General features: G+C 42.8%; 2 protein-coding genes across 7 annotated transcripts in view; both read right to left on the bottom strand.

Moving 5' to 3' along the window:
* The window catches only part of POLN (DNA polymerase nu), a 63,890-nt gene extending 52,866 nt beyond the window's left edge, over positions 1-11,024 (bottom strand). For all 3 annotated transcript variants that reach the window (XM_084878892.1, XM_084878893.1, XM_084878894.1), the window contains exons 1-3: positions 10,880-11,024; positions 2,789-2,865; positions 725-1,201 (exon numbers count right to left, since the gene is read on the bottom strand). In XM_084878892.1, coding sequence (XP_084735018.1) covers positions 725-1,201; positions 2,789-2,865; positions 10,880-11,018 — 693 coding nt within the window. In that variant the 5' untranslated portion in view covers positions 11,019-11,024. The remainder of the gene's footprint in view (positions 1-724; positions 1,202-2,788; positions 2,866-10,879) is intronic.
* A 2,799-nt stretch (positions 11,025-13,823) lies between these two features.
* HAUS3 (HAUS augmin like complex subunit 3) lies at positions 13,824-25,425 on the bottom strand. 4 transcript variants are annotated; one of them, XM_084878925.1, is made up of 6 exons: positions 25,331-25,425; positions 24,652-24,687; positions 23,260-24,309; positions 21,067-21,506; positions 17,340-17,568; positions 13,824-14,413 (listed from the first exon to the last, which is right to left on the bottom strand). In XM_084878925.1, exons 3-6 carry the CDS (start codon positions 24,166-24,168, stop codon positions 14,180-14,182), a joined length of 1,812 nt encoding a protein of 603 aa, XP_084735051.1. In that variant the 5' UTR covers positions 24,169-24,309; positions 24,652-24,687; positions 25,331-25,425; the 3' UTR covers positions 13,824-14,179. The 4 variants fall into 4 exon arrangements, with proteins under 4 accessions (XP_084735051.1, XP_084735053.1, XP_084735052.1 ...); XM_084878927.1 differs by having other exon boundaries at positions 24,652-24,719; positions 25,331-25,417; XM_084878926.1 differs by lacking the exon at positions 25,331-25,425 and adding an exon at positions 24,720-24,810.
* Between the last annotated feature and the right edge of the window lie 567 nt (positions 25,426-25,992).

Genomic DNA, 25,992 nt, shown 5'->3' with positions numbered 1-25,992 from the left:
AATAAACTGATGAACAAAATGGAATCAGAAGCATGAAAACATGGAACATACTGGCAGGTTCCAGAGGGGAGGGGTGCAGGGATGACTGGATATAGAAGGTGGAGAGATTGGCAAAAGAACATATATACATATCCCACAGACATGGACAAAAGTGTGGTGAAGGCCAAGGCAGGGGGAGGCAGGGGTGGGTGGAGGTGGGAAAAGAGATGAAAATTCGTGGATCTTTACAATAGTTAACATTAAAAACTTTTCATTTAAAAAAATGAGCAAAAGATTTGAATGGATCATTTACCAAAGAAAATGTACAAATGTCCAGTCAGCACATGAGAAGATGCTCAATGTCATCATATATTAGGGAAATACAATTTAAAACCAAATGAAACACCATGTCATATCCACTCACATGACTAAAATAAAAAAAGACTGCCTTAGCCAGTTTGGCTCAGTGGATAGAGTGTCGGCCTGCAGACTGAAGGGTCCTGGGTTCGATTCTGATCAATAATTCTCTTTCATGGTTGATGTTTTTTTCTCTCTCTCCCTCTCCCTTCCTCCCTGAAATCAATACAAATATGTTTTAAGAAACACTATGCATTATCAATAGCTTACCACTGGGGAGAAGGGAAGGCTTAAAATCTTATGCCTAGCTCTGCTCAGACACTAGCAGCATGGGTTTCTCTTTTGGTGCCAGAAAAACAAAGTAAACAAAGCCGCACTGCTTACTGACCTGGTCAGCCCGTAGCTGGGTTGAACCATCCTTGTACATCAGCGTCACCACCAGAGATGCTGCCTGCTGGAGCATTTCCATCAGCTGGCTTTTCTCCGAATCCCCCAGATGCCTGACATCGCAGAGATGTGAGTCCCCAGGATCCATGGAGGCTTCCACCTGCTCAGCATCTTCTTTCAGTGCTGTGTGTTTACTCCTTCTCTCCGGTGAATTATGACATGGAATGTGCTTTCTTTTAAGAGTCATGCTTTCTTTATTTTCATTCTTGACGTGTTGTTTTAGATGTTTTCTTCTATGTTCCTTCTTCTGTAGCACTGGAGCCTCGTGGTTACGCTGTGGGGGTGGACAGCTGGAAGGAGCCCGGGAGCTGAGGTTCTGTCTTTGGTCAGCAGGCAGCTGACCTGCGAGTCCGATACTGGAGGACTGAGGGAGTCTGAGAGAAGCACTAGATGTCTGGCTTGTGAAAGAATGAAGATCCTACGGAAAAGGGGGAGACATTCATTAGCACATGGATCCATAAGACAGAGATCTATAAGGCCCCTCTGCAGTAAAGTGGGAACACAGCTCCGCAGAAGCTAGATCCCGCTGTCCAGTGAATTACACAGTGGTGTCTTCCAGAGCGGTCACTCTTCCACCCAGCAGGAGCCCGCCCGTATGTGAATCACAGGCGGGACCAGTGGGACCAGGTGGGACCAGGCAGGAGTTCAAAAAGTCTGCAACCACCCCCGGGGCGGGACTCGTGCAAGTGACCAGAGAAGCCATGGATGGGAGTAAGTTCCGATGTGCAGAGACTGGAGGTTAAAAACTCACAACTTCCAAGTAATGGTCGTTTATAGGGAAACTGAACCCGCCACAACGATGTGATATGTTAACCCAGTGGTCGGCGAACTCATCAGTCAACAGAGCCAAATATCAACAGCACAGCGATTGAAATTTCTTTTGAGAGCCAAATTTTTTAAACTTAAACTTCTTCTAATGCCACTTCTTCGAAACAGAATTGCCCAGGCCGTGGTTATTTTGTGGAAGAGCCACACTCAATGGGCCAAAGAGCCAGCCGCATGTGGCTCGTGAGCTGCATTTTGCCAACCATGGTGTTAATCTATCTATTAAAAATTCATTTAAAATATGGCTCAGCAGCAATCCTCTGCCTCAATCTAGCAGTATGCGATATTCACTCAAAGTATCACACACCAATTGAGGGGGAGAGGGGGATGATCATGCCTATCCATTAATTATGGGATTTGTTAACAATAAAATGTTATTTTTAATGTTTCTTTTCTAGGTGTTATGATATATTTATATTGTTTTAAACAACTATATACTAATTGTACTTTTAAATAATTTTGAAAGAAAATGTTTTAACACTTGGTAATAGGATCACAGAAAATTTTAATTTATACTCATTTTTATAGTAGAGAAGATTGTCAAGCATAACATTATATTACACTAGAGGCCCGGTGCACGAATTCATACACTGCAGGGGAGGGATCCCTCAGCCCGGCCTGTGCTCTCTTGCAGTCCAAAGTCCCTCCTCTTTACTGCCCACCTGCTCACTGCTCCTTATCGCTCTACTCGCTGCTGCACCTTAGCGCTTCCACGAATGCAGGAGAGGCTCCCGCCACCACTGCTGCACTCCCCAGCTGTGAGCCCCGCTTCTGGCTGAGCAGCGCTCCCCCTGTGGGAGAGCACTGACCACCAGGGGGCAGCTCCTGTCTTGAGTGTCTGCCCCACCCCATGGTCAGTGCGCATCATAGCGACTGGTCATTCTGGCTGTTCCACCATCATGGTCACTTAGGCTTTTATTATATAGATTATAAATCTGTGGAGGTGTATAAAAAAAAAAGTCAGCCCGGCCGGTGTGGCTCAGTGGTGGAACATTCAATTCCTGGTCAGGACTTTATCCCCAGTGTGGGGTGTGCAATAGGCAGCCAATGTATGAAATCAATAAAAATATATTTAAAAACAAATCACTGTATCCACAGTGCCTAGCATATAGTAGACACTTAACAAATATTTGTTTGATAAGTGAAGGTTATCTAATTATTCATATTTGCAACGACTTACCATTTTATCCAGCGTTTGATTCTTCCCATCTTCAAGAACTGAATACTTAACACTGGATTCATTTACCACTTCTGCAGCTTTTAAAAACACAAAAAAGAAACACGAGGCATTAACCAATCACTGAAATCTAGGTCATATAAGTTGTGCTATTAAAAAACACAACAAAATTCACAACAATCAAAATGCCTATTATCATTGTAAGGAATGTTTTTATGTAAAGTATCTTCAAATTAACTGGAGGAAAATTTATGTGATCGTGAAATGTTTATTAAAAATTACTACCTGGCATTTATATTTGAATACTTGATTCTGAAAACCCTTGTAAGAAACCTGGCAAATGACTGATACCAATCAAGAGGGAAGTCGATGAATAAATTACGTAACGCCCACACTCTGAAGCACACAGCCATTGGAAAAGATGACTTGAAGCAGTATCAGTTGACTTGGAGTCGCAGAAATCAGTGAAAATGTGATCCCATTTCTAAAGTAAGTGTCCAAATCTCCCCACTGTGTACGTTACACACATGCACTGCACAAGTGTGGCCCCAGTGGCCATCTAGGAGACGGGAGTTTCTGATCAGAAAGGTCACTGGGAAGTGCTCTCAGGACCGACCTCTGCAGGCGAGTGAAGGTGCCATCACTGCAGAGGGAGCTGACATGCCCTGCAGAGCTGACCCTGGTGGGTCTAGGGAGCTGGGCCTCAGCCTCAGCACCAACCGGCCACCGGATGGTTTGCTCCTGGGAGCATGGGTGTCCTGGGGCCAAGCAGTTTCTTTGCAGCTGAGGCGATCACCAGGAGGCGCTGTGCTGTGAGCAGCCTACCAGCAAGGACCAGTCCTGGGCACAGCTGGTGCCCACTACACGACACCCACACTCTTTCTGCCACAGCCACTTGCTTCAGATCATTCTGAGCAGCTTCTTCCGGATTCTGTGGCCTCTTCCTGGGAAACTTTTCAAAAGAAGGGCGGCGGCACTGCAGCTTGCCTCAAAGCTGCAAAAGCTATTCGTCTCCCTCTTCTGCAGCCGCCGCGAAGGGCCCTCACCCCGGCTGAGCACCCTGGTGCCCAGGCACTTACTGATGGAGGGGCCAGACCCTCCTCCCTGAGCGGTGAGCCCGATGCCTTCCTCAGGCCAGGGCCGGCGTGTGTGCTGTGAAGTGTGGGCAGGGGACCGAGAGGTGGCCAGTCACACCCGCGTGGTGCCCAGTACATGCTTCCCTGACCCCAGTACGTAACAATAGCCCTAACGTGACCAGGAGGCCCAGCGGAGCCGATGGAGATGGCATTCTCTGCCTGCCAGGCCCTTCCCATAGGATCTTGGCATGACCGGTGGCAGCTGGCCTTGGGATGAATTGGTCCCTTCCTGTGCGCTGGTGGCTGCCCCTCGGAGAGTCAGGACAACCTGGAGGACCTTGAACGTCGGTGAGCAGGGCCACGCCCACTTCCGCCTTTTGGGTCCGACCCTGTAATTGCCCACTGCACCTGGGATCCTCCCCAGGCTGGCACCTGAGCTGGGCCTGCTACAGGCCCCTCCCCGCTCCATCGGGCTGGTGCTCATGGGTGTGCAGCTGTGAGGAGCCGAGGGTCCCATGCTCATGCGCCCTGCAGCTCCTCCACCATAAAGCAGGCCCCCATGTCTAACGGCTCAGTGTTAGCACCTTGCCAGCAGTGACTACTTTCCCCAGAGGGTGATGCCACTGGGACTGAGCGCCTGTCTGTGCGGGAAGGCTGAGCATTCGGTGCTGCAGTGGCGAGGTCAGTCCTGGCGAAGAGGAGCGCCATGCTGTGGGGCCACGCCCAGCCTCTGCCCAGCCTCCCGGTGACTCCCTAAGAGCTCATGGCGCCTGTCCTACGGCAGATGACAGGCTGGGGCGTCACCTGGCCGAGTTGCTCTCATTTCATGTGTCCTTCGGCACACTACCTCCAACAGCTGCTCCCCATGCCAGCTTGTACCATAATGTTCAGACTGCTGTTACCCCTGGCAGCTACTCCCATTGCTAATCAAAACGCTTTCAATGGTCCCTGTTCAAATCACTGTTGTTCTGACACACACAGCCACACACGCCCTCACAGGCCCGGGACTTCTTGCCGGTCCCGATGATGTAACGGCCAGGAGGGAAGGAGGCGGCGGTTCCTGAGGGAGCAGGTCTCCTTTCTCAGGACAAGCCTCTGGCGCGGGGGGCCTTTACAGAGGAGCTCAAGTCTTCGGACTGAGCCCTGGCTTGTGGCTGCAGGTGGTCTGCTGGCAGGCTCCCAGGGAAGCCCTCTGGTTACCACATTTAGCCTTCATTGCTAAGTATTCACCCTCGGTCTGTCTTTTTCCACAGGACGTATTATTCCAGCCACAGCACCAATCCCCGGTGTCCCAGCAGCCAGGGCAATAGCTGTCACTGGTGCAGACCGAGCGCCAGTGAACGTTCTAGCTGCGCGGCCACCCGTGGCATTCCCACAGCTGCTATGACGTCACCGGCTGGCCTCCCGGAGGGACCCCCTCCAGGACACCACGTCTGCTTTCAGACCGCTCCCTGGCCAACTGCAGCGATCAGGGTCCTGGGAACCGAACTGCGCTGGCCCACAGGAAGTTTGCTGGGGGCTCAGGGGAGGGGTGGGGAGCAGAGCGACAGTTAAAGCACCCAAACACGTCGCAGGTAAGTGCTCTGAGCTGAGCGCAAGCTGCTGCTGAAGCATTTGAACAGAGCCTTAAAATGCTGACTTCATCCTCAGCTGTGCGTGAAGGAGAGAAAAAAAAGGTAGGTAGAGAGTTGGAAAATGTCACGGGTTTGGAAGTTACAGTCAAATCTGAACGTGGCAGAAAGAAGGAAAGTGGAAGGGCGAGACTAAAAAGGGGCCGGCAAGGGCCTTGCAGGAGAACAGGGGTTTCCAAAGATGGATTGTGCAGAGAGCAAGCACCAGAGCTGAGCTCATTCTCACAGAGGCAAGACCAAACGCCGCAGAATGAAGGCAAACAGCAATCAGGAAACACTCAAATCCAAGGGAGAGAAGGCAGCTGAGGCAGGCAGAGCAAACCGAAGCAAACCTGGCAGGGTCTGCCTGATTGAAAATAAGAGTTTTATGTTTATGGGATAGAGTAGAAATAATATAAGTCGTTTATCCATAAACTCTGGACTAGAATGAATAAAGTTGAAATAGATCTATTTTGTCACTTTGTCATCTGTCCTTAAAATTGCAAAGATTTCCATGAAATGATGGAAATAAACATTTCACATAAGTAAATTGGATTTTGACAAATATCTATCTCTAGGGGCCTCAAACTCCTAATTTGCTATGTCTGTAAAAATATTTTTATTTTACTAGAAAACACCAAATTCACCTCTAAGCTCTCTCAAGTTAAATATAGGACCTGGATAAATGTATGCTAAAAAACATTACTTGAGCTTTATAGGTACTTGGATAAAACATAAAGGTGTAGTCTAATAAATATGTTCTTAATCATATGTATAGCACCAGCTCAGCCCCAAATCACCCTGAAACCTCCCCCGCCCCAGTATTTATCAGACCTTCAGTAGCATCACTGAACAATAAAATGCCAATGAAAACTCACGTCAGATGAACCCAATTCTGAATCTAGTTTAAAAGTGTATGAATTAGGGTGAAAAGCAGAACTACTATTCACCAAAGACCCAACACTACAAGGCAATGGCGTCGAGAGCAAAGCGCAGGCCTGTGTCCCAGGCTGAGGGGCGCAGCCTCGGCTGGTGTGCAGCTGCTCATGCGGCCACTCTGGGACCCGCTTCCTTCCGGCAGACCGTCATCACCTGCAGGCTCGGGAAGGAGTCCTTCAGGTTGCAACTGGAGGGAAGGCAAGAGGAGGCCAGCTAGGGAGCAAGCTGCTCGTTCTCAGGCCCACCCTGGAAATGGCGCACACCACTGACGGGACCTGCCACTTAGCCACACCGGCTGTAGGAAGACCGTGTGCCTCGGAAAGGAAGGACAGACTCTGGCGTGGCAAAAGGCATAGTCTTGAGAGATGCAAATCAAAACAACAATGCGGCACCATCTCACACCTGTCAGAGTGGCCAACATCAACAAATCAACAAACAACAAGTGCTGGCGAGGTTGTGGAGAAAAAGGAACCCTCGTGCACTGCTGGTGGGAATGCAGACTGGTGCAGCCACTGTGGAGAACAGTGTGGAGTCTCCTCAAAAAACTGAATATGGAACTCCCATTTGACCCAGTAATCCCACTCCTAGGAATATATCCCAGAAACTAGAAACACCAATCAGAAAGGATATATGCACCCCTATGTTCATAGCAGCACAATCTACAATAGCTAGGATTTGGAAACAGCCTAGGTGCTCGTCAGCAGATGATTGGATCAAAAAACTATGGCACATCTACACAATGGAATACTATGCTGCCATAAAAAAGAAGAAATTCTCATCATTTGCAGCAACCTGGATGGAATTGGAGAATATCATGCTGAGTGAAATAAGCCAATCAATGAAAGAAACACCACATGACCTCACTCATTTATGGATAATAAAGAACATTATAAACATTATAGATGAACCAAAAGATAGATATAGAGACAGTAAAGCAACAAACAGTCAAATTACAGCAGGGAGGGTAGGGAGATCTGGGGGAGATAATAGATCAACCGAAGGACTTGTATACATGCATATAAGTACAACCAATGGACACAAAACTCTGGGGAGGGAGGGCATGTATGGGCGGGGGGCAATGGTATATGAAAAAAAAAAAAAAAAAAAAAAAAGGCACAGTCTTTGCCACAAAGGCTCTTGGAGCAAAATGCTCGCGATTAAATGAGAAATGGTTGTCGCTGAGCAAGGAGAGGGTCTGAAGTTGTATTTTTAGTTTTTGCATATTTTTTTCTTCTTCACAGCAGAGGCTTTTAAAATAAGAGATCAATCTTGTAAAAAGTTTATGCAGTCCAATCCTTACTGAATATGTATCTCAAGATACCTCGGGTAGTCTAGCAGATCAGAAAAGTAGACCCCAAAGTGACATATAACATTAATAATGTCTGGTTTTACTGATACTTTAGTGTTTGTAACCAAATATTTGTAGCTTATTTTCATTGATTTCTGAGTGCAAGTTTGATATATTCTTGGTATGAAATGCGCTCTCAGAAATTAAATGCTGATTTACAATATTTTACTTTCAAGAGATAAGAACAGCTCAGCATGTGACAAAGAACCCAGGAAGCATTAGGTCTTATATCCAGCATCATTCAACAATAATCCATTAGCAATCCAACTTTAATTCAAATTCCTGTCCTATATAATAAAAGCCTAATATGCCAAGTGTCCAGTCAACCAATCAAAGCATAATATGCTAATGATATGCTAAGGCCACTCAATCGCTCCCTGTGACATGCACTGACCACCAGGGAGCAGATGTCTCAACTGGTAGGTTAACTTGCTACTGGGGTCCAGCTGATCGGGACTGAATGAGACAGGCCAGACACTTCCTGAAGTCCTCCTGTGGTCCCTCCCACCTGGCCAACCTCCTACATCCCTCCCCAGCCCTGATTGTGCACGGGTGGGGTCCCTCGGCCTGGCCTGCACCCTCTTGCAATCCGGGACCTCTCAGAGGATGTCGGAGAGTTGGTTTTGGCCCAATCCCACAGGCCAGGTTGAGGGACCCCAGTGGTGCACAAATTTGTGCACCAGGCCTCTAGTGAAATAATAAAACTGGTGAGACTCGGTGGTAGACAGACTCATGGGTCGGTCCCAAGACCCATGCCTCCCAGTATTCATGCCCTTGTAAACTCCTTCCCCTGAGTCCACTCACTTTTAAACAACAGAATTAAGCAAAGGACAGGATATTTGTGATTATGCTACATAAAACTGTAATGTTAGTCATGCTGGGGACACACTCTTGCTGGCTTTGAAAAAGCAAGTGCCTATATGATGAAAAGATGCCTATGGCCACATTACATAGAAAAGAACTGAATTCTGCCAAGAACTTGGAATCGAATGCTTCCTTATTTGAGGCTCAGATGAGACTCCAGCCCTGGCTGACACCTCCAACTGCAACCCGGCAGATGCCTCGGCTAAGCTATGCCCGGCTCCTGACCCACAGAAACTGTGAGATAACAAATGTGTTGTTTTAAGTCACTAAGTTAGCAGCAATGGTGTTATGTGACAACAGATAACAATCCTTATAAAACCTGACAAAAATAAAAACTTATTTTTCTATTATCTGTCTTCTCAATAAATTTATAAAAACTAGAGATTTATTTTATGACAAGAGCGTTTGTGAGATGGGTGACTAGCAGAAATTTTCCTCAAGAGACTCACATTATTATTACCTACCAGAGGCATTTCATTACCAGTTATTGAAGGGAGGTACAGTTACACCTGTCAAGTGCACACTGCCTTTTAGAAAGCAAATATATACAGAAGAAAGGAGAAAGCTCTTCAGTGATTGCCTTTTTTTACTACTCCCACCACCAGCATCATTACCCCTAAAACACTAGGTATAGTCCACACCCAAAAATCCTTACAAGTGACTTTATTAGTGACTTTTATAAGACACACAAGCAACAGATGTGTGAACAAAAATGGAATAAAATGTTATATTATATCTTAATTAAGAAACTGCATTTATAAGAGTGTTTGCAATGTTTGTCAATACTCTCAATTATTTCATCTCATTTACTCGATTATATCTCACTCATAACTTAGGAGGAAAGAAACAAACAACTTATTGGCCCAGACTTACAAATTTAAAATACAAACTACTTTGCTAGTGAAAAAAAGTGTTCCAAATATTTCAGTCACAGCTTTCACTATTATACCACATCGTGAACACACACACACACAGGTTGGTGAATCTGTATACACACACACACACACACACACACACACACACACACAGATTCACCAACCTTTTCCCCCTAAGAGTTTACACACTTCTGTCAGTACAATATATATATCATCAAAAACACTTCTTGCCCTGGCCTGTTTGGTGCAGTAGTTAAAGCATTAGCCTGCAGACCGAGGGTCTCAGGTTTGATTCCTGGTCAAGGACACATACGTGGGTTGCAGGTTCGATCCCCAGTCTGCATCAGGAAACATGCAGATGGCAATCAATCGATGTCTCATCAATGTTTCTCTCTCTCTTCCTCTTTTCCTCCCTCTCTTAAAAAAATAAATCAATGGAAAAATATCATCAGGTGAGGATTCACAAAAGAAACAAACAAACAAAAAACAATACCACTTCTCTTGTCCACCACACACAATAAGTAAATACAGTCATCCAGTATCATTAGAGGATGGGTTCCAGGACTCCCAGGGCTACCAAAATTCGTGGATGCTCAAATCTCTTACATAAAATGGCACAGCATTTACATATAATCTCTACTGGCAGAGACCACAGCAGGGTATGCCTACACATCACTTCATTTGGGTGGACTCAACATAGTGCTGGGTGCGTGTCAAACTCAAGTTTTGCTGCTTTCTGGAATTTTCTGGGACTTTTGTTTTTTGCTAATGTTTCTATCTGCAGGTGGCTGAACCTGCAGATTTGAAATCGGAGGCTATGGAGGGCTGACTGTACTGTGCACAGGCTCAATGACCCGCGCTAAGGTGGAAGCACAGACACTGTGGAGGAGCCAAGTCTTTTGAAGTTAAACAGCCATGGGATTCTAAGGGAATGTCTGACAGCAATGCCCGGGGCAAGGAAGTGTTCCATTTAAAAACAAGGGCTCAGTCCTCACTGAATGCGAGTAAAGGGAGGGAAAGCTGGACTTCACTTGTTTGCAGGCAGGAGCTTCCCCACCCAATTTCCGTTCTCTAGAATAATTTTTTTTAATATATTTTATTGATTTTTCACAGAGAGGAAGAGAGAAGAATAAAGAGTCAGAAACATCGATGAGAGAGAATCATCAATCAGCTGCCCCCTGCACACCCCCCACTGGGGACGTGCCCGCAGCCAAGGAATCGAACCTGGGACCTTTCAGTCTGCAGGCCGACGCTCTATCCATTTAGCCAAACCGGTCCCGGCTCTCTAGAATAATTTTGCTACATTTCATTTTCAAACTCTTAGTCTTAAAAATTAATAACACCAAAATAACAAGACAGCAAGGTTCATAAAGATTACTCACTCTTTTCACTCTCTCTCCAATTCTTAGACTCCGCTAAATCACCTGAGTGCATAGCAGACATAATCTTCTGAGCAACACTGGAAAGTGGTATCTGACAGAGATCAAAGCCTACAAATGCCTCATAATTTTCCATTTTCATAAGTTCCTAAACATAAGATAAACAAAACACCTATATATTAATTTTGAGCCTTCAAAATAAGAAACAAGAAACCTGAAATGTAGAGACTTTCATAAAATATTTTATATTAAAAACCACAATAAATAGGTATCAATTTTCCCTTTTACACATAGGATCGTAAGAATAAAGCAATGGTTAGAGGCTCCTTTGGGGGTATTATGATATATAAGTAACAAAGAACATATTTTCTAGTTAACCAATTGTAAAGCAACTGACTCAAATACTTCCTAGTTTGTTATTATAATCTTCACATATACAAGACCATCATTTCTAACTGAATGGCATGATTTTGACAAACCACCTGACATCCTCTCACTCACTCTGCTCAGCTATATATACTGGGGCCTTTGGGCTGAGATCATGGTCTGGAAGCCACAGCACCAATCACCAAATAGCTGGTTGGTCATCTAACATATTTGGCACTAATCTAAACAGAATTTATTTCATTAATCAGGAAACAGGAGACATATTTTTCCACATTGCTGCAGAAAATTTTTCATTATCTAGTCCAAAGTAGAATGGGGGGGGGGGGGGGAGGAATGTTTTTCAAGCACATTTAAGATTTACTTCATAAATTTTAAATAATGTACAAATGCAGTAATTGGCAGAACATTTTTGTTCAATGCATTACAAAAATTATCAGGGCTCATCTGTCACCTATGCATACCCATTTTCTGATAGTTATGGTTGAAAAATTCCATAAAGATCACATTCTAGGTTTTTAGATATCAAGGGTAGGTCATTCTTGAAAGTAATACCTGTATCTTTTTATAAAACTTACATGGCATATAAGAGAGGCCATGTATAAATCAGGCATTAAAGCAGCATTTGTTGTAATAACTGATAAGCTACTTCAAATTATTTCATACCAACTCTTAAAATTAACTTCTATTTGTTCAAATACACTTGTATCCAGACTATTACAGTCCAACGTTTTTTTCACACCAAAGAAACTAAGCTGAAACTGGTTTGGCTCAGTGGATAGAGCGTCAGCCTTCAGACTCAAAGGTTCCAGGTTCAATTCCGGTCAAGGGCATGTACCGTGGTTGCGGGCACATCCCCAGTAGGGGGTGTGCAGGAGGCAGCTAATCGATGTTTCTCTCTCATTGATGTTTCTAGCTCTCTATCCCTCTCCCTTTCTCTCTGTAAAAAAATCAGTATTTTTTTTATTATTTATTTATTTTTATTTTTTTATTTTATTGATTTTGTACAGAGAGGAAGGGAGAGAGATAGTTAGAAACATCGATGAGAGAGTCATCGATCAGCTGCCTCTTGCACACCCCCTACTGGGGATATGCCCGCAACCAAGGTACATGCCCTTGACTGGAATCGAACCCGGGACCCTTCAGTCCCCAAGCCGACGCTCTACCACTGAGCCAAACCGGTCTCGGCAAAAAATCAGTATTTTTTCAAAAAATAATTATAATAGCATTATGCATCTGTCCTGGTGGGTGCGGCTCAGTGGTTAAAGGGGCAAGGGGAAGCTCAGGTTTGATTTCTGATCAAGAGTCTGTTCCTGGGTTGCAGGTCCAATCCCTGCCGCCAGTAGTGGCGTGTGTGGGAGGCAACCAATCAATGTGTCTCTGTCACATCATTTCTCCCTCTCCCCACCTCCTTCCACTCTCTCTAGGATCAATGGGAAAAATATCCTCGCTCCTTGAGTGAGGATTGTTTTTAAAAAGCATCGTACATCCTTTGAGCAAGCACTTCTAAAAAATTTTGAAATTTCATTTGAAAGTCACTCGTGTAAGTCACACTGAAGTTAAAGCAGCACTGAAACGTCTTGCAGAAATTCTGAAGCCCCAGGACCCTGTCTGTAAAATGAACAATGAGCCAAGGAGACTTGACATTTGCTGTGGTCTAAGTAAGAGCATTAAGACTCAAAGTCTATAGTGGAAAATGATGACGGAATAGTCAGAGTGGCAGAATTTTAGTTTACAGTCAAATACAGACTTATCTATCCATATATTAAGCTTACAGCTTTAACAATGCTGATTCAAAGTTCTACAAAATTTAAAAACATTTAACAGCAGAATATTTCTATTTCTTAAAAAAAATTAGTAAAGGAGAGATAAAACTCTATTTAAAAAAAAAAGACAGAACCCTATACACACTTTCCTTTACAGTACATACATTTTCACTTAAGGGAAGAATTGAATGGCTTCTCTTTGGCGCATCTGAATTGCCAACGTGACTACGCTTACACTTTGAGGCTATTAAGTAAAGTAAGGGTGACTTGGACATAAGCACAGCTGATCCAATAACCAAGACAGTTACATGACTAACAGGCAGGTAGCACACAGTGTAGACGTGCTGGATAAAAGGATGATTCACGTTACAGACTAGACAGAGCAGGTGTGCATGAAATTTTATGAACTAGTCTAACTGGCGTAGCTCAGTGGTTAAGCACTGACCTATGAACCAGGAGGTCATGGTTTGATTCCTAGTCAGGAGGTAGCTGATCAATGGTTCTTTCTCAATATACATATTTTATTATTTTTAAAAATATGTATATTTTTTGAAATAATAAAAAAACTTATGAACTATTTCTGGAATTTCCCACATAGTATTTGCAGCCTATAGTTGACTGTGGGTAATTGAAACAGCAGAAAGCAAAGCTGCAGATAAGGGGACAGCTACTGTGATGTGTTTTCCTTATAAATACAAAGTTACCAGGACTAAGTGGCACTAAGCAAATGTTCAAGTCATAGTAAGCACTGGTACTCTGAATAAACATGTTATAGAAAAAAAAACAACAAACTGATACACTTTTTAAAAATATCTTTTTATTGATTTCAAGAGAGGAAGGGAGAGGGAGAGAGACAGAAACATCAATGATGAGAATCACGGACCGGCTGCCCTCTGCACACCCTCCACTGGGGATCAAGCCCGCAACCCAGGCATGTGCCCTTGACCAGAATCGAACCTGTGACCAACCCTTCAATCCACAGGATGAGACTCTACCCACTGAGCCAAACCAGCCAGGGCAATATAATACTTGAATTCATTAAATGTTCCATTGACCTCAAACTTAAATTCTTAGTGTTTATTAGCTATATTCTCCTAATATGTAAAACATTAAAACATAGCATATGTAGTAAAGATTTAGTATGTAGTAATTTTCAATCTTTGAGATCAGCAGCCTTAATTTTTGATTGGTTTTCTAAATTCTCCACGATCTCTTTCAGATAATCTTCATCTTTACAAAAATATACATATAATTCTCTCTCCATTTGATGCAGTTTATTAGATGCCAAAATTTTTCTTTTTGTCTTTACATCAGCAAGAATATCAGTGAGAAGATGATTTAACTTATTCAGTTGAGACTCAACTTGATGAAACTGCTCCGTTAACTCCTAAAAGGAAAATTAAAATGTTTTTAATGCAAAAGCACTATTTGCAACACCATAAATTTAAAATGCAACTTATATAGAAAAAATGTAAATGATGTAATCATTCCCACCATTTTAACAATAAATGACCCTCAATTAAAAATCCATAGTTTTAATATAAATTTTATGTAAAATCAATTACAGCAGCTCCTGATAGCAATTTTAAGGGATTCAAAGCAAACTCTTCTTCCCTGAAGAGTATCTGTTATATAAAAACTGTTCTGTATACTCACACTTTCAACAAATACTAGTATTACTGAATGCGTACATGTTCCAAGTACTGTTTTAACTCTATGGATTGTAAGAAAGAACACCATCTCCTTCATGGAGCTTACATTCTGATTAATCAAACCTTGTTTTAACCTAATCTCTATTTATTTAGACATTAAGAGAAACTGAGAAAGCCTTGAAATAAAGAATACCAATGAAAAAGAATTACCTCATCAAAAATCTTCATTTTCCCTTTTCCCCCCAAATTGTTGAAGATAAAACTATACAATACTCTACAATCCTTCTCACTTCCTAACATTAAAAGCAGCTTATTACCAAGTTTCCATGGCGGTCTAACCAAGTATTAACAGCCAGTATTCCTTACCAAAAAGGTTCTCAGAAAACCTGTAGCTCTACCTCCCTCATAACCTTCCACAGGTTCCCAGCATGGTTATAACCTGGGGTACTTGTTATGAATACAGATTCCTATACAACACTTCACTCTAAATTACTCAAACTCTGGCCCTGGCCGGTTTTGCTCAGTAGTTAGAGCGTCAGCCCACAGATGAAGAATTACCGGTTCAATTCCTGGCCAAGGGCACATACCTTGTTGCAGGTACCTGGCCCCAGTCTAGGCAAGAGCGGAGGCAACCAAATGATGAGTCTCTCTCACATCAAAGTTTCTCTCTTTCTCTCTCTCTCCCCTCCCCACTCTTCTCTCTATGTCACTCTAAAAATCAATGGAAAAATATCCTCAGATGAGGATAAAAAATAAAAAAAAAGTAAATTACTCAAACTCTGTAACAGGACCAGGAAGCTGTATTTCAACAGGCTCCCTGGTAATTCTAATAATAACCTGTTAGCCAGTTGTATTATCTTCTTTGGAGAAATATTCCTTGAAGTCATTAGCCGACTTTTTAATCTGACTATTATTTTTGTTTGTTTTGATATCACCAACATTCTTAACGTTTATTGTGGAAAAATATAGACTACAACTTTGAGTCAAAAAATAGCATACAAGGCCCTGGCCAGTTGTACAGTGGTTAGAGAAACAGCCCTTAGGTTCAATTCTGCAGGTTCCCCAGCACCAGTACTGGTGGGAAGCGGCTAATGGATGTGTCTCTCTCAGGTGGATGTTTCTCCCTCTTTCCCCCTCCCTCTCCTTCCTCCCTTCCACTCTCTATAGAAATGAATGGGGAAAAATATATTCTAATGAGGAATAAAAAAACAACCATACAACATGGAATAATTAGACTAAATGTGGAGCTTTAGAAATACCATATTTAAATTGGCTATTTTCCCCCTTTTAATGTATATTTAAAATATGATAAAAATTTATTTACACCTAAAAGATATAAGTATAAAATAAAAAATCTAAGTAAAAATGTATTGTGTCAGTTTAATAGATAGTTTTTTTCTTAACAATTCATAAATTGATAGTATACCATATGATCAATGGTGGACATTTAAATTATGCTGGTGGCTTTAAAAAGCAAAATGGCAGTATCAAAGGGGGGAAAAAGTGCACATTCAAGAAAACAAATAATCCTACTTCCAAGAATTCATCCAAATGAAAGTATTCAACAACAAAAGGCTATATATATGATCTCATTTAAGACCAAACAAGAAAAAGACTATCACAGTATCTAGCAATGGTGAATTGGTTACAGAAATTATGACACAATAATTAAATCAACAGAGTACTGTAACATCAAAAATTAAGAAAATTATTTAAACTTGTGCTATGGACATATCCAAAACTGTATAAAGAACACTGGTAAGTTTACTCAGTAGTAGGTTTTCTTCAAGTAACATACACTCATACTTTACTTGAGTACCTGACAAAACCAAAAAATAAAAATAAAAATAAATTGGAGATCCAAGATGACAGTAAAGTAGGTGGAAGTTATACTTACCTCTCCTCCCAGGACGAAACTGCAATTACAACTAAATTATAGAACAATCAAACTGAATAAGCAACTACATCAAATTAAAAAGTTTTTGTGGCCCTAGCCAGTTGCTCATTGGTTAGAGCGTCAGCCCACAGCCCAAAGGATTGAGGGTTCAATTCCTGGTCAGGGCACATACACTTTTCAATGTTTCTCTCTCCAAAAAATAATAAATAAATTAAAGCATATCCTTGGGTGAGAATTAAAAAACGAACAAAAAAAGTTACTGAATAATGCATATAAAATACTATGTATATAAAGCTCAAAACATATAATATAGTCTAGGAATATATATTTCTAATAAAACTGCAAATAAAAGTAAGCAAATAAAAGTAAGCATAGAGAGGAGAACACCAGTAGAAGGAGCATTATATCACTAAGTATACACAGTATTTTAAAAATATAACTCTAATCCTGTATTTGCTAAGGCAGGTGAAAAAAATACAGGGGTGGTTTTATAATTGCTATTTTAATTCTTAGCATTAGTATTACATTTTCTTGTATATCTGAAATACTTCATAAATTTAAGAATTTTGTGTACACTATAAAAACTATCTGAAAAAAATGTATCTACATGTGAACAAAAAATATGATATGTAAAAAATAAACTCTGCATTAGGGCAATAGGATTTGGGGTAATATTTTCCTCATATGAACATTTTCTTTAGTAACCTTTTACGATGAACAATATTTTTAAACCATTTTTAAATACTTGTATGGCAAGCACCCACCTGATCACTAAGCAAAGGCTGGTTTCCTCCTTGATACAAAACATCACAAAGCGTGTCTACATCATTATTCAGTTTGGACAGAAAGGAAGAATGTTCTTGAGCAGATATTGCCAATTGGTCTTGTACTAAAGAAACATCCTGTTTTAATTTCTCAGCCACTTCCTCCAGGTTTTCATGGGTTATAAACAATTCTTTCTTCTTGTTCTCTCCTTCTAAAAGCTGATGAAGCCTAAAATGTGAAAATAAAAATTAGAGAAAGAAACCCTAAAGTCAGTATAGTTTTCAAAATTACAATCCACTGTATGGGGGCATCTTTTGGGATAGCTAACAACTTTAAAAAAATATTAATCTGGCCAAAACCGGTTTGGCTTAGTGGATAGAGCGTCAGCCTGTAGACTGAAAGGTCCCAAGTTCGATTCCGGTCAAGGGCATGTACCTTGGTTGCAGGCACATCCCTAGTAGGGGGTGTGCAAGAGGCAGCTGATCAATGTTTCTCTCACATCGATGTTTCTAACTATCCCTCTCTCTTCCTCTCTGTAAAAAATCAATTATATATATATAGCGTGTGTGTGTGTGTGTGTGTGTGTATATATATATATATATATATATATATATATATATATATTAATCTGCCTGCTGTTAAACCAAGCAACTGAAAACATTCCAACTACTATCTTGCTGAGCCAGCATGGCTCAGTGGCTGAGCGTCAACCTATGAGCCAGAAAGTCACTGTTCCATTCCCAGTTCTTGGTCAGGACACAGGCCCTAGCTGCAGAGGGGGGAGAGAGGGTTCAGCAGCAGGAGGAATAAAGGAGGCAGCCAATCAATGTTCCTTTAGCATGGGGGTTTCTCTCTCTCTCTCTCTCTCTCTCTCTCTCTCTCTCTCTCTCTCTCTCTCTCTCTCTCCCCCTTGCCCTTTCTCTCTAAAATCAATAAAACATTTTTAAGTAAAATATTTTAAAAGTAAACAACAAAGAGCTACAGAAATAGTAATAGCCAACTTGCTATTTCAATCTTGATAACCCAGGAAGCCACTTTACTACTTCAAACATTAATGGCAGGAAAATCCTACTGGGCAAATGGAAAACTGAGAGACAGCATTTCATATCTGATAAAAAGGGCCTGCTCTTTTCCTTATACACACACACACACTCTTAAGACCAGTGCATGAAATTCATGCAGGGGTGGATGAAAGGGGAGTCCCTCAGCTCAGCCTGCGCCCTTGGGCCTAAACAGGCAGTCAGACATCCCCCTCGCAATCGGAGGTGCTGCATGCACCAGTGACCATACTTTTCATACAGGTAAAAGGCATCTTGCTGTTGTATGGGCAGCTATATATTTCTGCCCTGACTATAAAAAGTAGTACAGAACATTATCCTTCTGAGGCAGTAGTACCATTCCCCCATCTTGTAGGTGGAAAATGAAGCAGAGAGAAGTAATGGGCTCTGTCACACAGTTATAAGTATCAGAATCAGGGCTGACCACAAAATGTGCCAGCCAGAGCCCATGCATGTCATCACTGCATCATCGTTTTTTTCAGTGTTAGAGTAGCCTTGCCAGGTTTTAATTTTAAATCTAAGAGACTATTCCCAATATATAGGGTAGAGCCCCTAGACCTGGCGAGCAATCAGAGCCAATCTGTGGGGCGACTGGTGGGCAGGGCGATTGGGGGCCTCCCCCTGCCTTGGCTGGTGGCCTGGCACCACCTGCTGGCCGGTCCTGCCCCCCAATAGCCACTGCAGTCACCTCCCCATGGTGGTCAGTGCACATCTTAGCGACTGGTTGTTCTGCCATTCAGTCAATTTGCATACAGTATTAGGGTTTTATTATATAGGATATAATTATATATGTAATATATATTTTGTAGAGCTGATACATATTTAATTTTAACAAGTTGCAACAGATTTCATAAAACTAGTCAAGCCCAAGACTTTGTTCTTGTGGGAACTACACAATTCCAGAGGACAACATTCAAATTAAAATCATGATGTCAATGCCACCCCCTGAAATTTTGCAATGAGGCAGCCCTATCTAGGCCCCTCGTTTCATTACACACACACACCCCCCCACACACACACACACACAGGATTAGATGATTTTCCTCTTGTCCTAGAGAAAAATCAGGAGTTGGGTCCAGATTTTTTTTTTTAATCTTATTTGTTTTTTAATAAAGAGAAGACAGAGAAAATAAAGTTTCCCATAATCTCATAGCCCTAAGAATACCTGTTGATATTTAAATTCTTCTCTTTTGAATGCTTTTATATCTTCCATCTTAATAATATAAATATAGTCACTATTTCTTGACCAGTTACTATGTCCCAGGTGATTTATTTATTTAAGCCTCACAACAACCCTATGTCATAGGTATTATTAGCCCTAATCTGTAGAGCAGGAGTGAGGGATACCTGGCTTAGGGCCGAATAAGGCACACAAAATCGTTTGGTCTGGCCCTGCCAAGGCATTAGGGGTGAGTTAATTAAATGGTTGACCAAATATAGCAGACTGATTTTTAAGCTGATCATTTTGTATGGCCCTCAAATTATGTTATAAATATCCAAATGGCCCTTGGCAGGTAAAAAGGTTCCCTATCCCAGCTTTAGAGAAATGGATGTAAATTCAGGAAGTATACTCAAAAAGTAACTTGTCCAAAGCCAGACAACCTGAGTGTGGCTGGGTCTCTCCTCAAACCCAAACCAGGCAATCCCAAGGCCAGTGCTATAGATACTGCCCTATTCAGCATCCCAACATCTGTCGGAAAAACAAAACTCATTTCCTTCCTCATCCAAGATAGGTATTTAAACCTTATATTTCAGAATACAGTTAACAATATCCCAAATACAGTCCCTCTAGATAAAGAAAAAGGAGCATCATTAATATTTAAATTAACAAACTTGACTGTCACTTTAAAACCATTAAAGATGATTTGAATTTTCAACCATGCATTGGACATGGATCCAGATTTTTGAGAACTTTGCTTTTGTTAGTTTTTTAAAAGTATATTTTTGTTGATATTAGAGAGGAAGGAAGAGGGAGAGAGAGAGAAATAGAAACATTAATGAGAGAGAATCCTTCATCGGAAGCCTACTGTACATCCCAACTGGGGCTAGAGCCCTCAACCCAGGCATGTGCCCTGACGGGGAACTGAACCATTATCTCCTGGTTCATAGGTTGATACTCAACCACTGAGCCACACTGGCCAGGCAAGGCCTTTGACTACTTTAGCCTTCCAATTTCAGTATCCATATCATCAATTGCTTACATTCAGAAAAAGTGGGGAGCTAGCATTCATTCTCAGAGATTTCACCTGACACAAAATTGAAGTCTTCTTCCCTCTCTACTGCTACCTTCTCCAAATGCAGTCAATTCTCTATCCAGCAATACCTATTGTACATAAGCTGTATTCAAACTTCCTGCTATTAAACTCCTGCCCCCAATCTGTAATAAGGCATCTAATGTTGTTAAAGATGATTAAGACCTGGTATATATTAATTCCTCCAACCCAATTTTCTCAGCTCTACAGAAGCTACTTTCACATTTAACCTGAAAGGTAAAGGGAGCAAGTAATAAAAAAAGGAAAAAGAGGCATATAAAAGTCGGAGAATAAAAAGGCCAAAAATGGAGTGCAAAGAATTTTTTAACCTTCCACAATTTCCACTCAAACTTTCTCTAGTATTTTACAAAACTAAAGGGAAAATAATTACTTACAACAGAAACAATGAAGCATACCTGTGAGTAGAATAATCCTTGGTATCAATGGTATTCCTTGGATTTACCTGCTGAGATACTGATGGGTCAGCTAGCATTTCTAATTGCTTGCTGAGCATCGTATTACTTTGACTAAGTTCATGAACCAATTTTTCAAGTTGACGATGTATGTCCCAATGCTTTCTCATTTCAATTTCATATGATAACTGCAGAAGTTCAAACGATGCCTTTTGCTTTATCAACTGATTTAAAACGAACTCTTGTCTTGCTGTATAATAGTCTTGTTTGGCAATCTGCAGATCAAAATCTCCCTTCACAACTGGCATATTCAATAACTGGGCATTCTTTTTTACCACAGCAGGCAAACTTTTGTCTTTTATATGAGTAATCTGTTCTTTGAGTTTCAGAATCTGAATGTTCAAGCTAGAAATTTTAGCATCCAAATCATCTTTTCCAAGAACCTACACAAAGAAAGCAATTATATTTCAAACTGTAAGTATAAAGTTCAAATAGTTTTAAAATTATTTTCACTTTCCATTTTAGATTAGCAGATAATATGGTCAATAATAAACAATTTCCTATTAGCAAAAGCCAAAATCACAGTTTAAAAAGTGTGGACCAAGTCAAGGGTAAAGCCAGTATGAACGGCTAAACTTTAATGCTATTACTACCTTATGTAACATATATATAAAATATATATATATACACACACACACACACACATATACGTACATACAGTAATGTTTGTCAAAATAGGGATTTTTTTCATTCTTGTCAATAAAAATTATTAGCACACTACTCGCTAATTGCAAATGTATGCTATTTCAATTTTTCTCAAAATTAATTACTAGCTATTCTTCTAGTTTGTCAGCTGATTTTAACAATTCTAACAAGTCTTTAACAGGACTTCATACATTATTCCAGTTTGTCAGTGGTAGTAACTAGTATTCAGTTTCAGAAAGTTGTCTGTTTTTTAATTTATTTTATTTTATTTTATAAAGAGAAAGGGAGAAGGAGGAAGGAGGAGGGGGGAGATGAGAGAGGGAGAAAGAACAGAGAGACATCTATTTGTTTTACATATCTGTTCATTCATTGGTGGATTCTTGTGCATGCCCTGACCAGGGACCAAACCAGCAACCTTGGCACATGGGGCAATGTTCCAAACAACTGAGCTACCCAGTCAGGGCTCAGAAAGTTGTGTTTTTACTCAACTATCTAGTGGTTAAATTATCAATAAAGCAAAATGTCCAAGACAGCAAACAACTATCTGCAATACGGCTATACATTCTCAACAAAGAATCAGGGTTTCCAGTCCACTGAACTGGATCTCTGACTTCACTAGCACTATATTCTAGTCAGAGCAAACAAGGTAGAATACAATAACACAGCAACAGGCTCTTTACTCATAAAAATAAGGTTTACACATCATAAAAAGGAAATTTCAGTATCTGAAATCGACACAATTTCAAATTTAGAATACAAAAATACTTTTGTTTAAAATTAGTTAGATAGCCGAAACCGGTTTGGCTCAGTGGATAGAGTGTCGGCCTGTGGACTGAAGGGTCCCAGGTTCGATTCCGGTCAAGGACATGTACATTGGTTGCGGGCACATCCCCAGTGGTGGGGTGTGCAGGAGGCAGCTGATCTATGATTCTCTCTCATCGATGTTTCTAACTCTCCATCCCTCTCTCTTCCTCTCTGTAAAAAATCAATAAAATATATTTTAAAAAATAAAAAATAAAAAAATAAAAATAAAATTAGATAATGTGGTTGGGGCTATAATTACTATTTCTGCCCTCCACTAATATGTGGATCTATTTGTATGAAACACTAACACACATCACAACTAAGCACTGAACAAGAAAATGTAATGACTTCCTATAGCCTCCTTCCTAAAACACTTTATTTTTATTTATTTATTTATTTTAAATATATTTTATTGATTTTTTACAGAGAGGAAGGGAGAGAGATAGGGAGCTAGAAACATCGATGAGAGAGAAACATCGACCAGCTGCCTCTTGCACACGCCCTACCAGGGATGTGCCCGCAACCAATGTACATGCCCCTGACCGGAATCGAACCCGGGACCCTTCAGTCCGCAGACTGACGCTCTACCACTGAGCCAAACCGGTTCCGGCCCTAAAACACTTTAATATCTACTATATCCATTACTAAAAATTATAATATTAATCCAGCCTAATTTCTCATACTTACTTTGCTAGTGAAGCTATGAAGATTCTCCTCTGCCCATTTTATACTTGATTTCATGCTCAAGTTACGTGCTTTCATGTGAATTAACTGATGTTGAGCACAAATGTACGCCAGCTGCAGCCTAGCCATCTCTAGCCGTCTCTCCTCAAGGACTTCTTGGTTATCATAAATAGATGGTGCTTGTGTATCAAAAAGCTGAAAATTTTCTTCATTTGAACTTTCGAATACTTCTTGTATACCCTGAAAGAACTGTTTTTTGGTATACGAGGTTAATGCTGCTGTGCAATGCTCTTCTTGGCTGAGGTATTTTTCCAAGGAAATCTGAGATAAAAACACTGGAAGATTTGTCCCTTGACTCAGATCGGAAGGTATGAAGAACACCATCAATTTTGCAACTCCATCTGTTAGAGCCTGAAGTTCATTCTTAATCTTAGTAGTCATAGCATTTAGAATACCTTGACTCTGTTTCAGCTTCTTAGTGGCTTCTTCTTCTTTAGCATTTAACCTCAGAGATTTGTGCCTAGTTACTGAAGCCATCAACTGACATTTATTACGTCGCTGAATTTTTAGGTTCTTTAATTTTTGCAGAGTTCGAACCTCATCCTCTAATTTCTCTAGGTCATTGTCATCCAAGGTAGGTATCTTCAAATTAGAAGTTTTACAGGTTTTAAGAGCTTCATCCAATGCTGCTCCTTCTAGGATGGGCTTGCCGGATTTTTGAAGAATGCTGAAAGCTTCCAATTCTTCTTTAGACAACACGTTCTGTTCATTCACTGTCCCACAAAACCACTTCAAAAATGACTCACCTTCAACAGTCTCAAACAACCAGTCGAAATCTTCCCCATTAAGAACATCAGCTTTGGGATAACCAATTTTTTTTAATGTTTCCACAAAGTCTTTTCCGCAACTCATGGTTTAACTCGCCAAATTTTCTGTAACTGATATGGGTTTATGGTACTGATATTTAGAAAATAAATCCAAATACAGAGCTAATTTTATGTTAAGTCCATAGAGAATGGGGAAATATTTTTAGAATATATATAATGGTTTATCCTAGGGGAGAAAAAAACAAGTGTTAGACCACAACGAAGGCGACTTTGACAGGACAAGGTAGATAAATATCCAACGACACTGGTAACATCTAACCTAGAGGCAGTAGCATCGGAAACGTTTGATGGGAAAGAGACAGAATAAGCACCAGGGTGTGACTTAAGCATGTGATAACGAAAACCTCCTGTTTTCCCAAAGCAGAGCGGTCCAAACACCTGCAGTGTCTAGAGCAGCAGATCCGTTTGCAATTCAAAACGAAGACCGAGCAGCGCGCCCCTAAGCAGCCTCCCTCCCGGCCCTTCCTAAGGAAGAAACAGAAATAAACGCGGTCAACTACAAGCTCACCTCAGCGGCCCATCCGTCTCCGCCTGACAGGATCGCCTGGTGCCCAGAGTTGCCTCAGACAGGATCGCCTGGTGCCGGGAAAACAGAAGCGTCAGACAGCACGGAAGACCTGAGCCGCGGGGGCCTGGCAATGCTCCCCCGCCATCTCCCCAGTCTCCGCGACATCACCCACCCACCCACCCTCACCGGCGGCGGCTGGTCTCTGTCCTTCGCTTTTGGCGCGTAAAACACACCGAGTCCGCGCCCGGACACGCTGCACGGCCCGCCAGGGACCTGGCTGCGCGGCGCCGGGCGTCTGCCCGCGTTTTCCCCTCCCCGCCGCCCCGCGCCTCAGGGCCAGCGCGGGACCCCACACCCCGCCCGGAGTCCCGGGCTCTCCCGCCCGCACCCGCCAGGTCCCCGCCCTCCCCCGCGGCCCCTCGCTCCCTCAACCCGCGCCCCGCTGTCACCCCGGCCGCCGCCGCTGGCGCCTCCGCCTTCCCCCGGGGCCCCTGGCGCCCCCCTGGCGCCCCCCGGCCTCCCCCGCCGCCGGTCCCGGCGGACTCCGACTGCCGGCTCCTCGCGCCCCTGAGAGTCCCAGGGACGTCCGGACAAAGGAGGAGGCGGCCCAGTGGTGGACGCCGCTCCCTCAGCCCCGCGCCCCCGCACAGCCCGGGACCGCGAGGCCGACGCCGCCCACCTCAGGAAGCTCAGTCCGCGCCCCTCAGCGGCCACCGCCGCGCTCCGCGCCTCGCCTCGCACTGCCTCACGGGAGCGCTTCGCCGCGCGCGCGCAGACGACCCGGTCGAAACCGCGGGGCGTCTGTCTGCGCAGGCGCAAAATAGACCGCCGCAGGGCCGCAGTAGGCGGGCAACTACTTTCAGGGCGAGCGCTGATTGGCTCCCCGCCCGATTCAGGGCGGGGCCAGGTGCTTGTGGGCGGGGCTGAGGCCTCGCGGAAGGTGGGCGTCGGGGTCCCGTGGGCTTTGAGGCCCGGCCTCACGCAGCCCCCGGGCTCTTCGCGCGCCGCCGCCTCCTCCGCCCAGACCAGCCGCCCGCACTCCCGGGCCCAACCCCGCCCCCTGACCGGAGGCTTTGAGGCGACAGCCCGGCTATCGGGAGCGCAGGCGCAGCCAACCTGATCGCTCGCCTGCTGCGTGACCCGGGCTGCCCCGGCCCCGCACCCGTGTCCGGTCAGAGCCCCTCGGAGGCGGCGTGGGAATGCGCGGTTCCTGAGTTTGAAGCGGTGCCTGGGGGTTACAATCTCATGATGAGTCTTTTTAAAAAAATATATTTTATTGATTTTTACAGAGAGGAAGGGAGAGTGATAGAAACATCGACCAGCTGCCTCCTGTACACCCCC

Source organism: Pipistrellus hanaki (genome assembly GCF_964339955.1).
Source record: "Pipistrellus hanaki genome assembly, chromosome: 1".
Taxonomy (NCBI): domain Eukaryota; kingdom Metazoa; phylum Chordata; class Mammalia; order Chiroptera; family Vespertilionidae; genus Pipistrellus; species Pipistrellus hanaki.
This window is presented reverse-complemented; position numbering and strand designations above follow the sequence as displayed.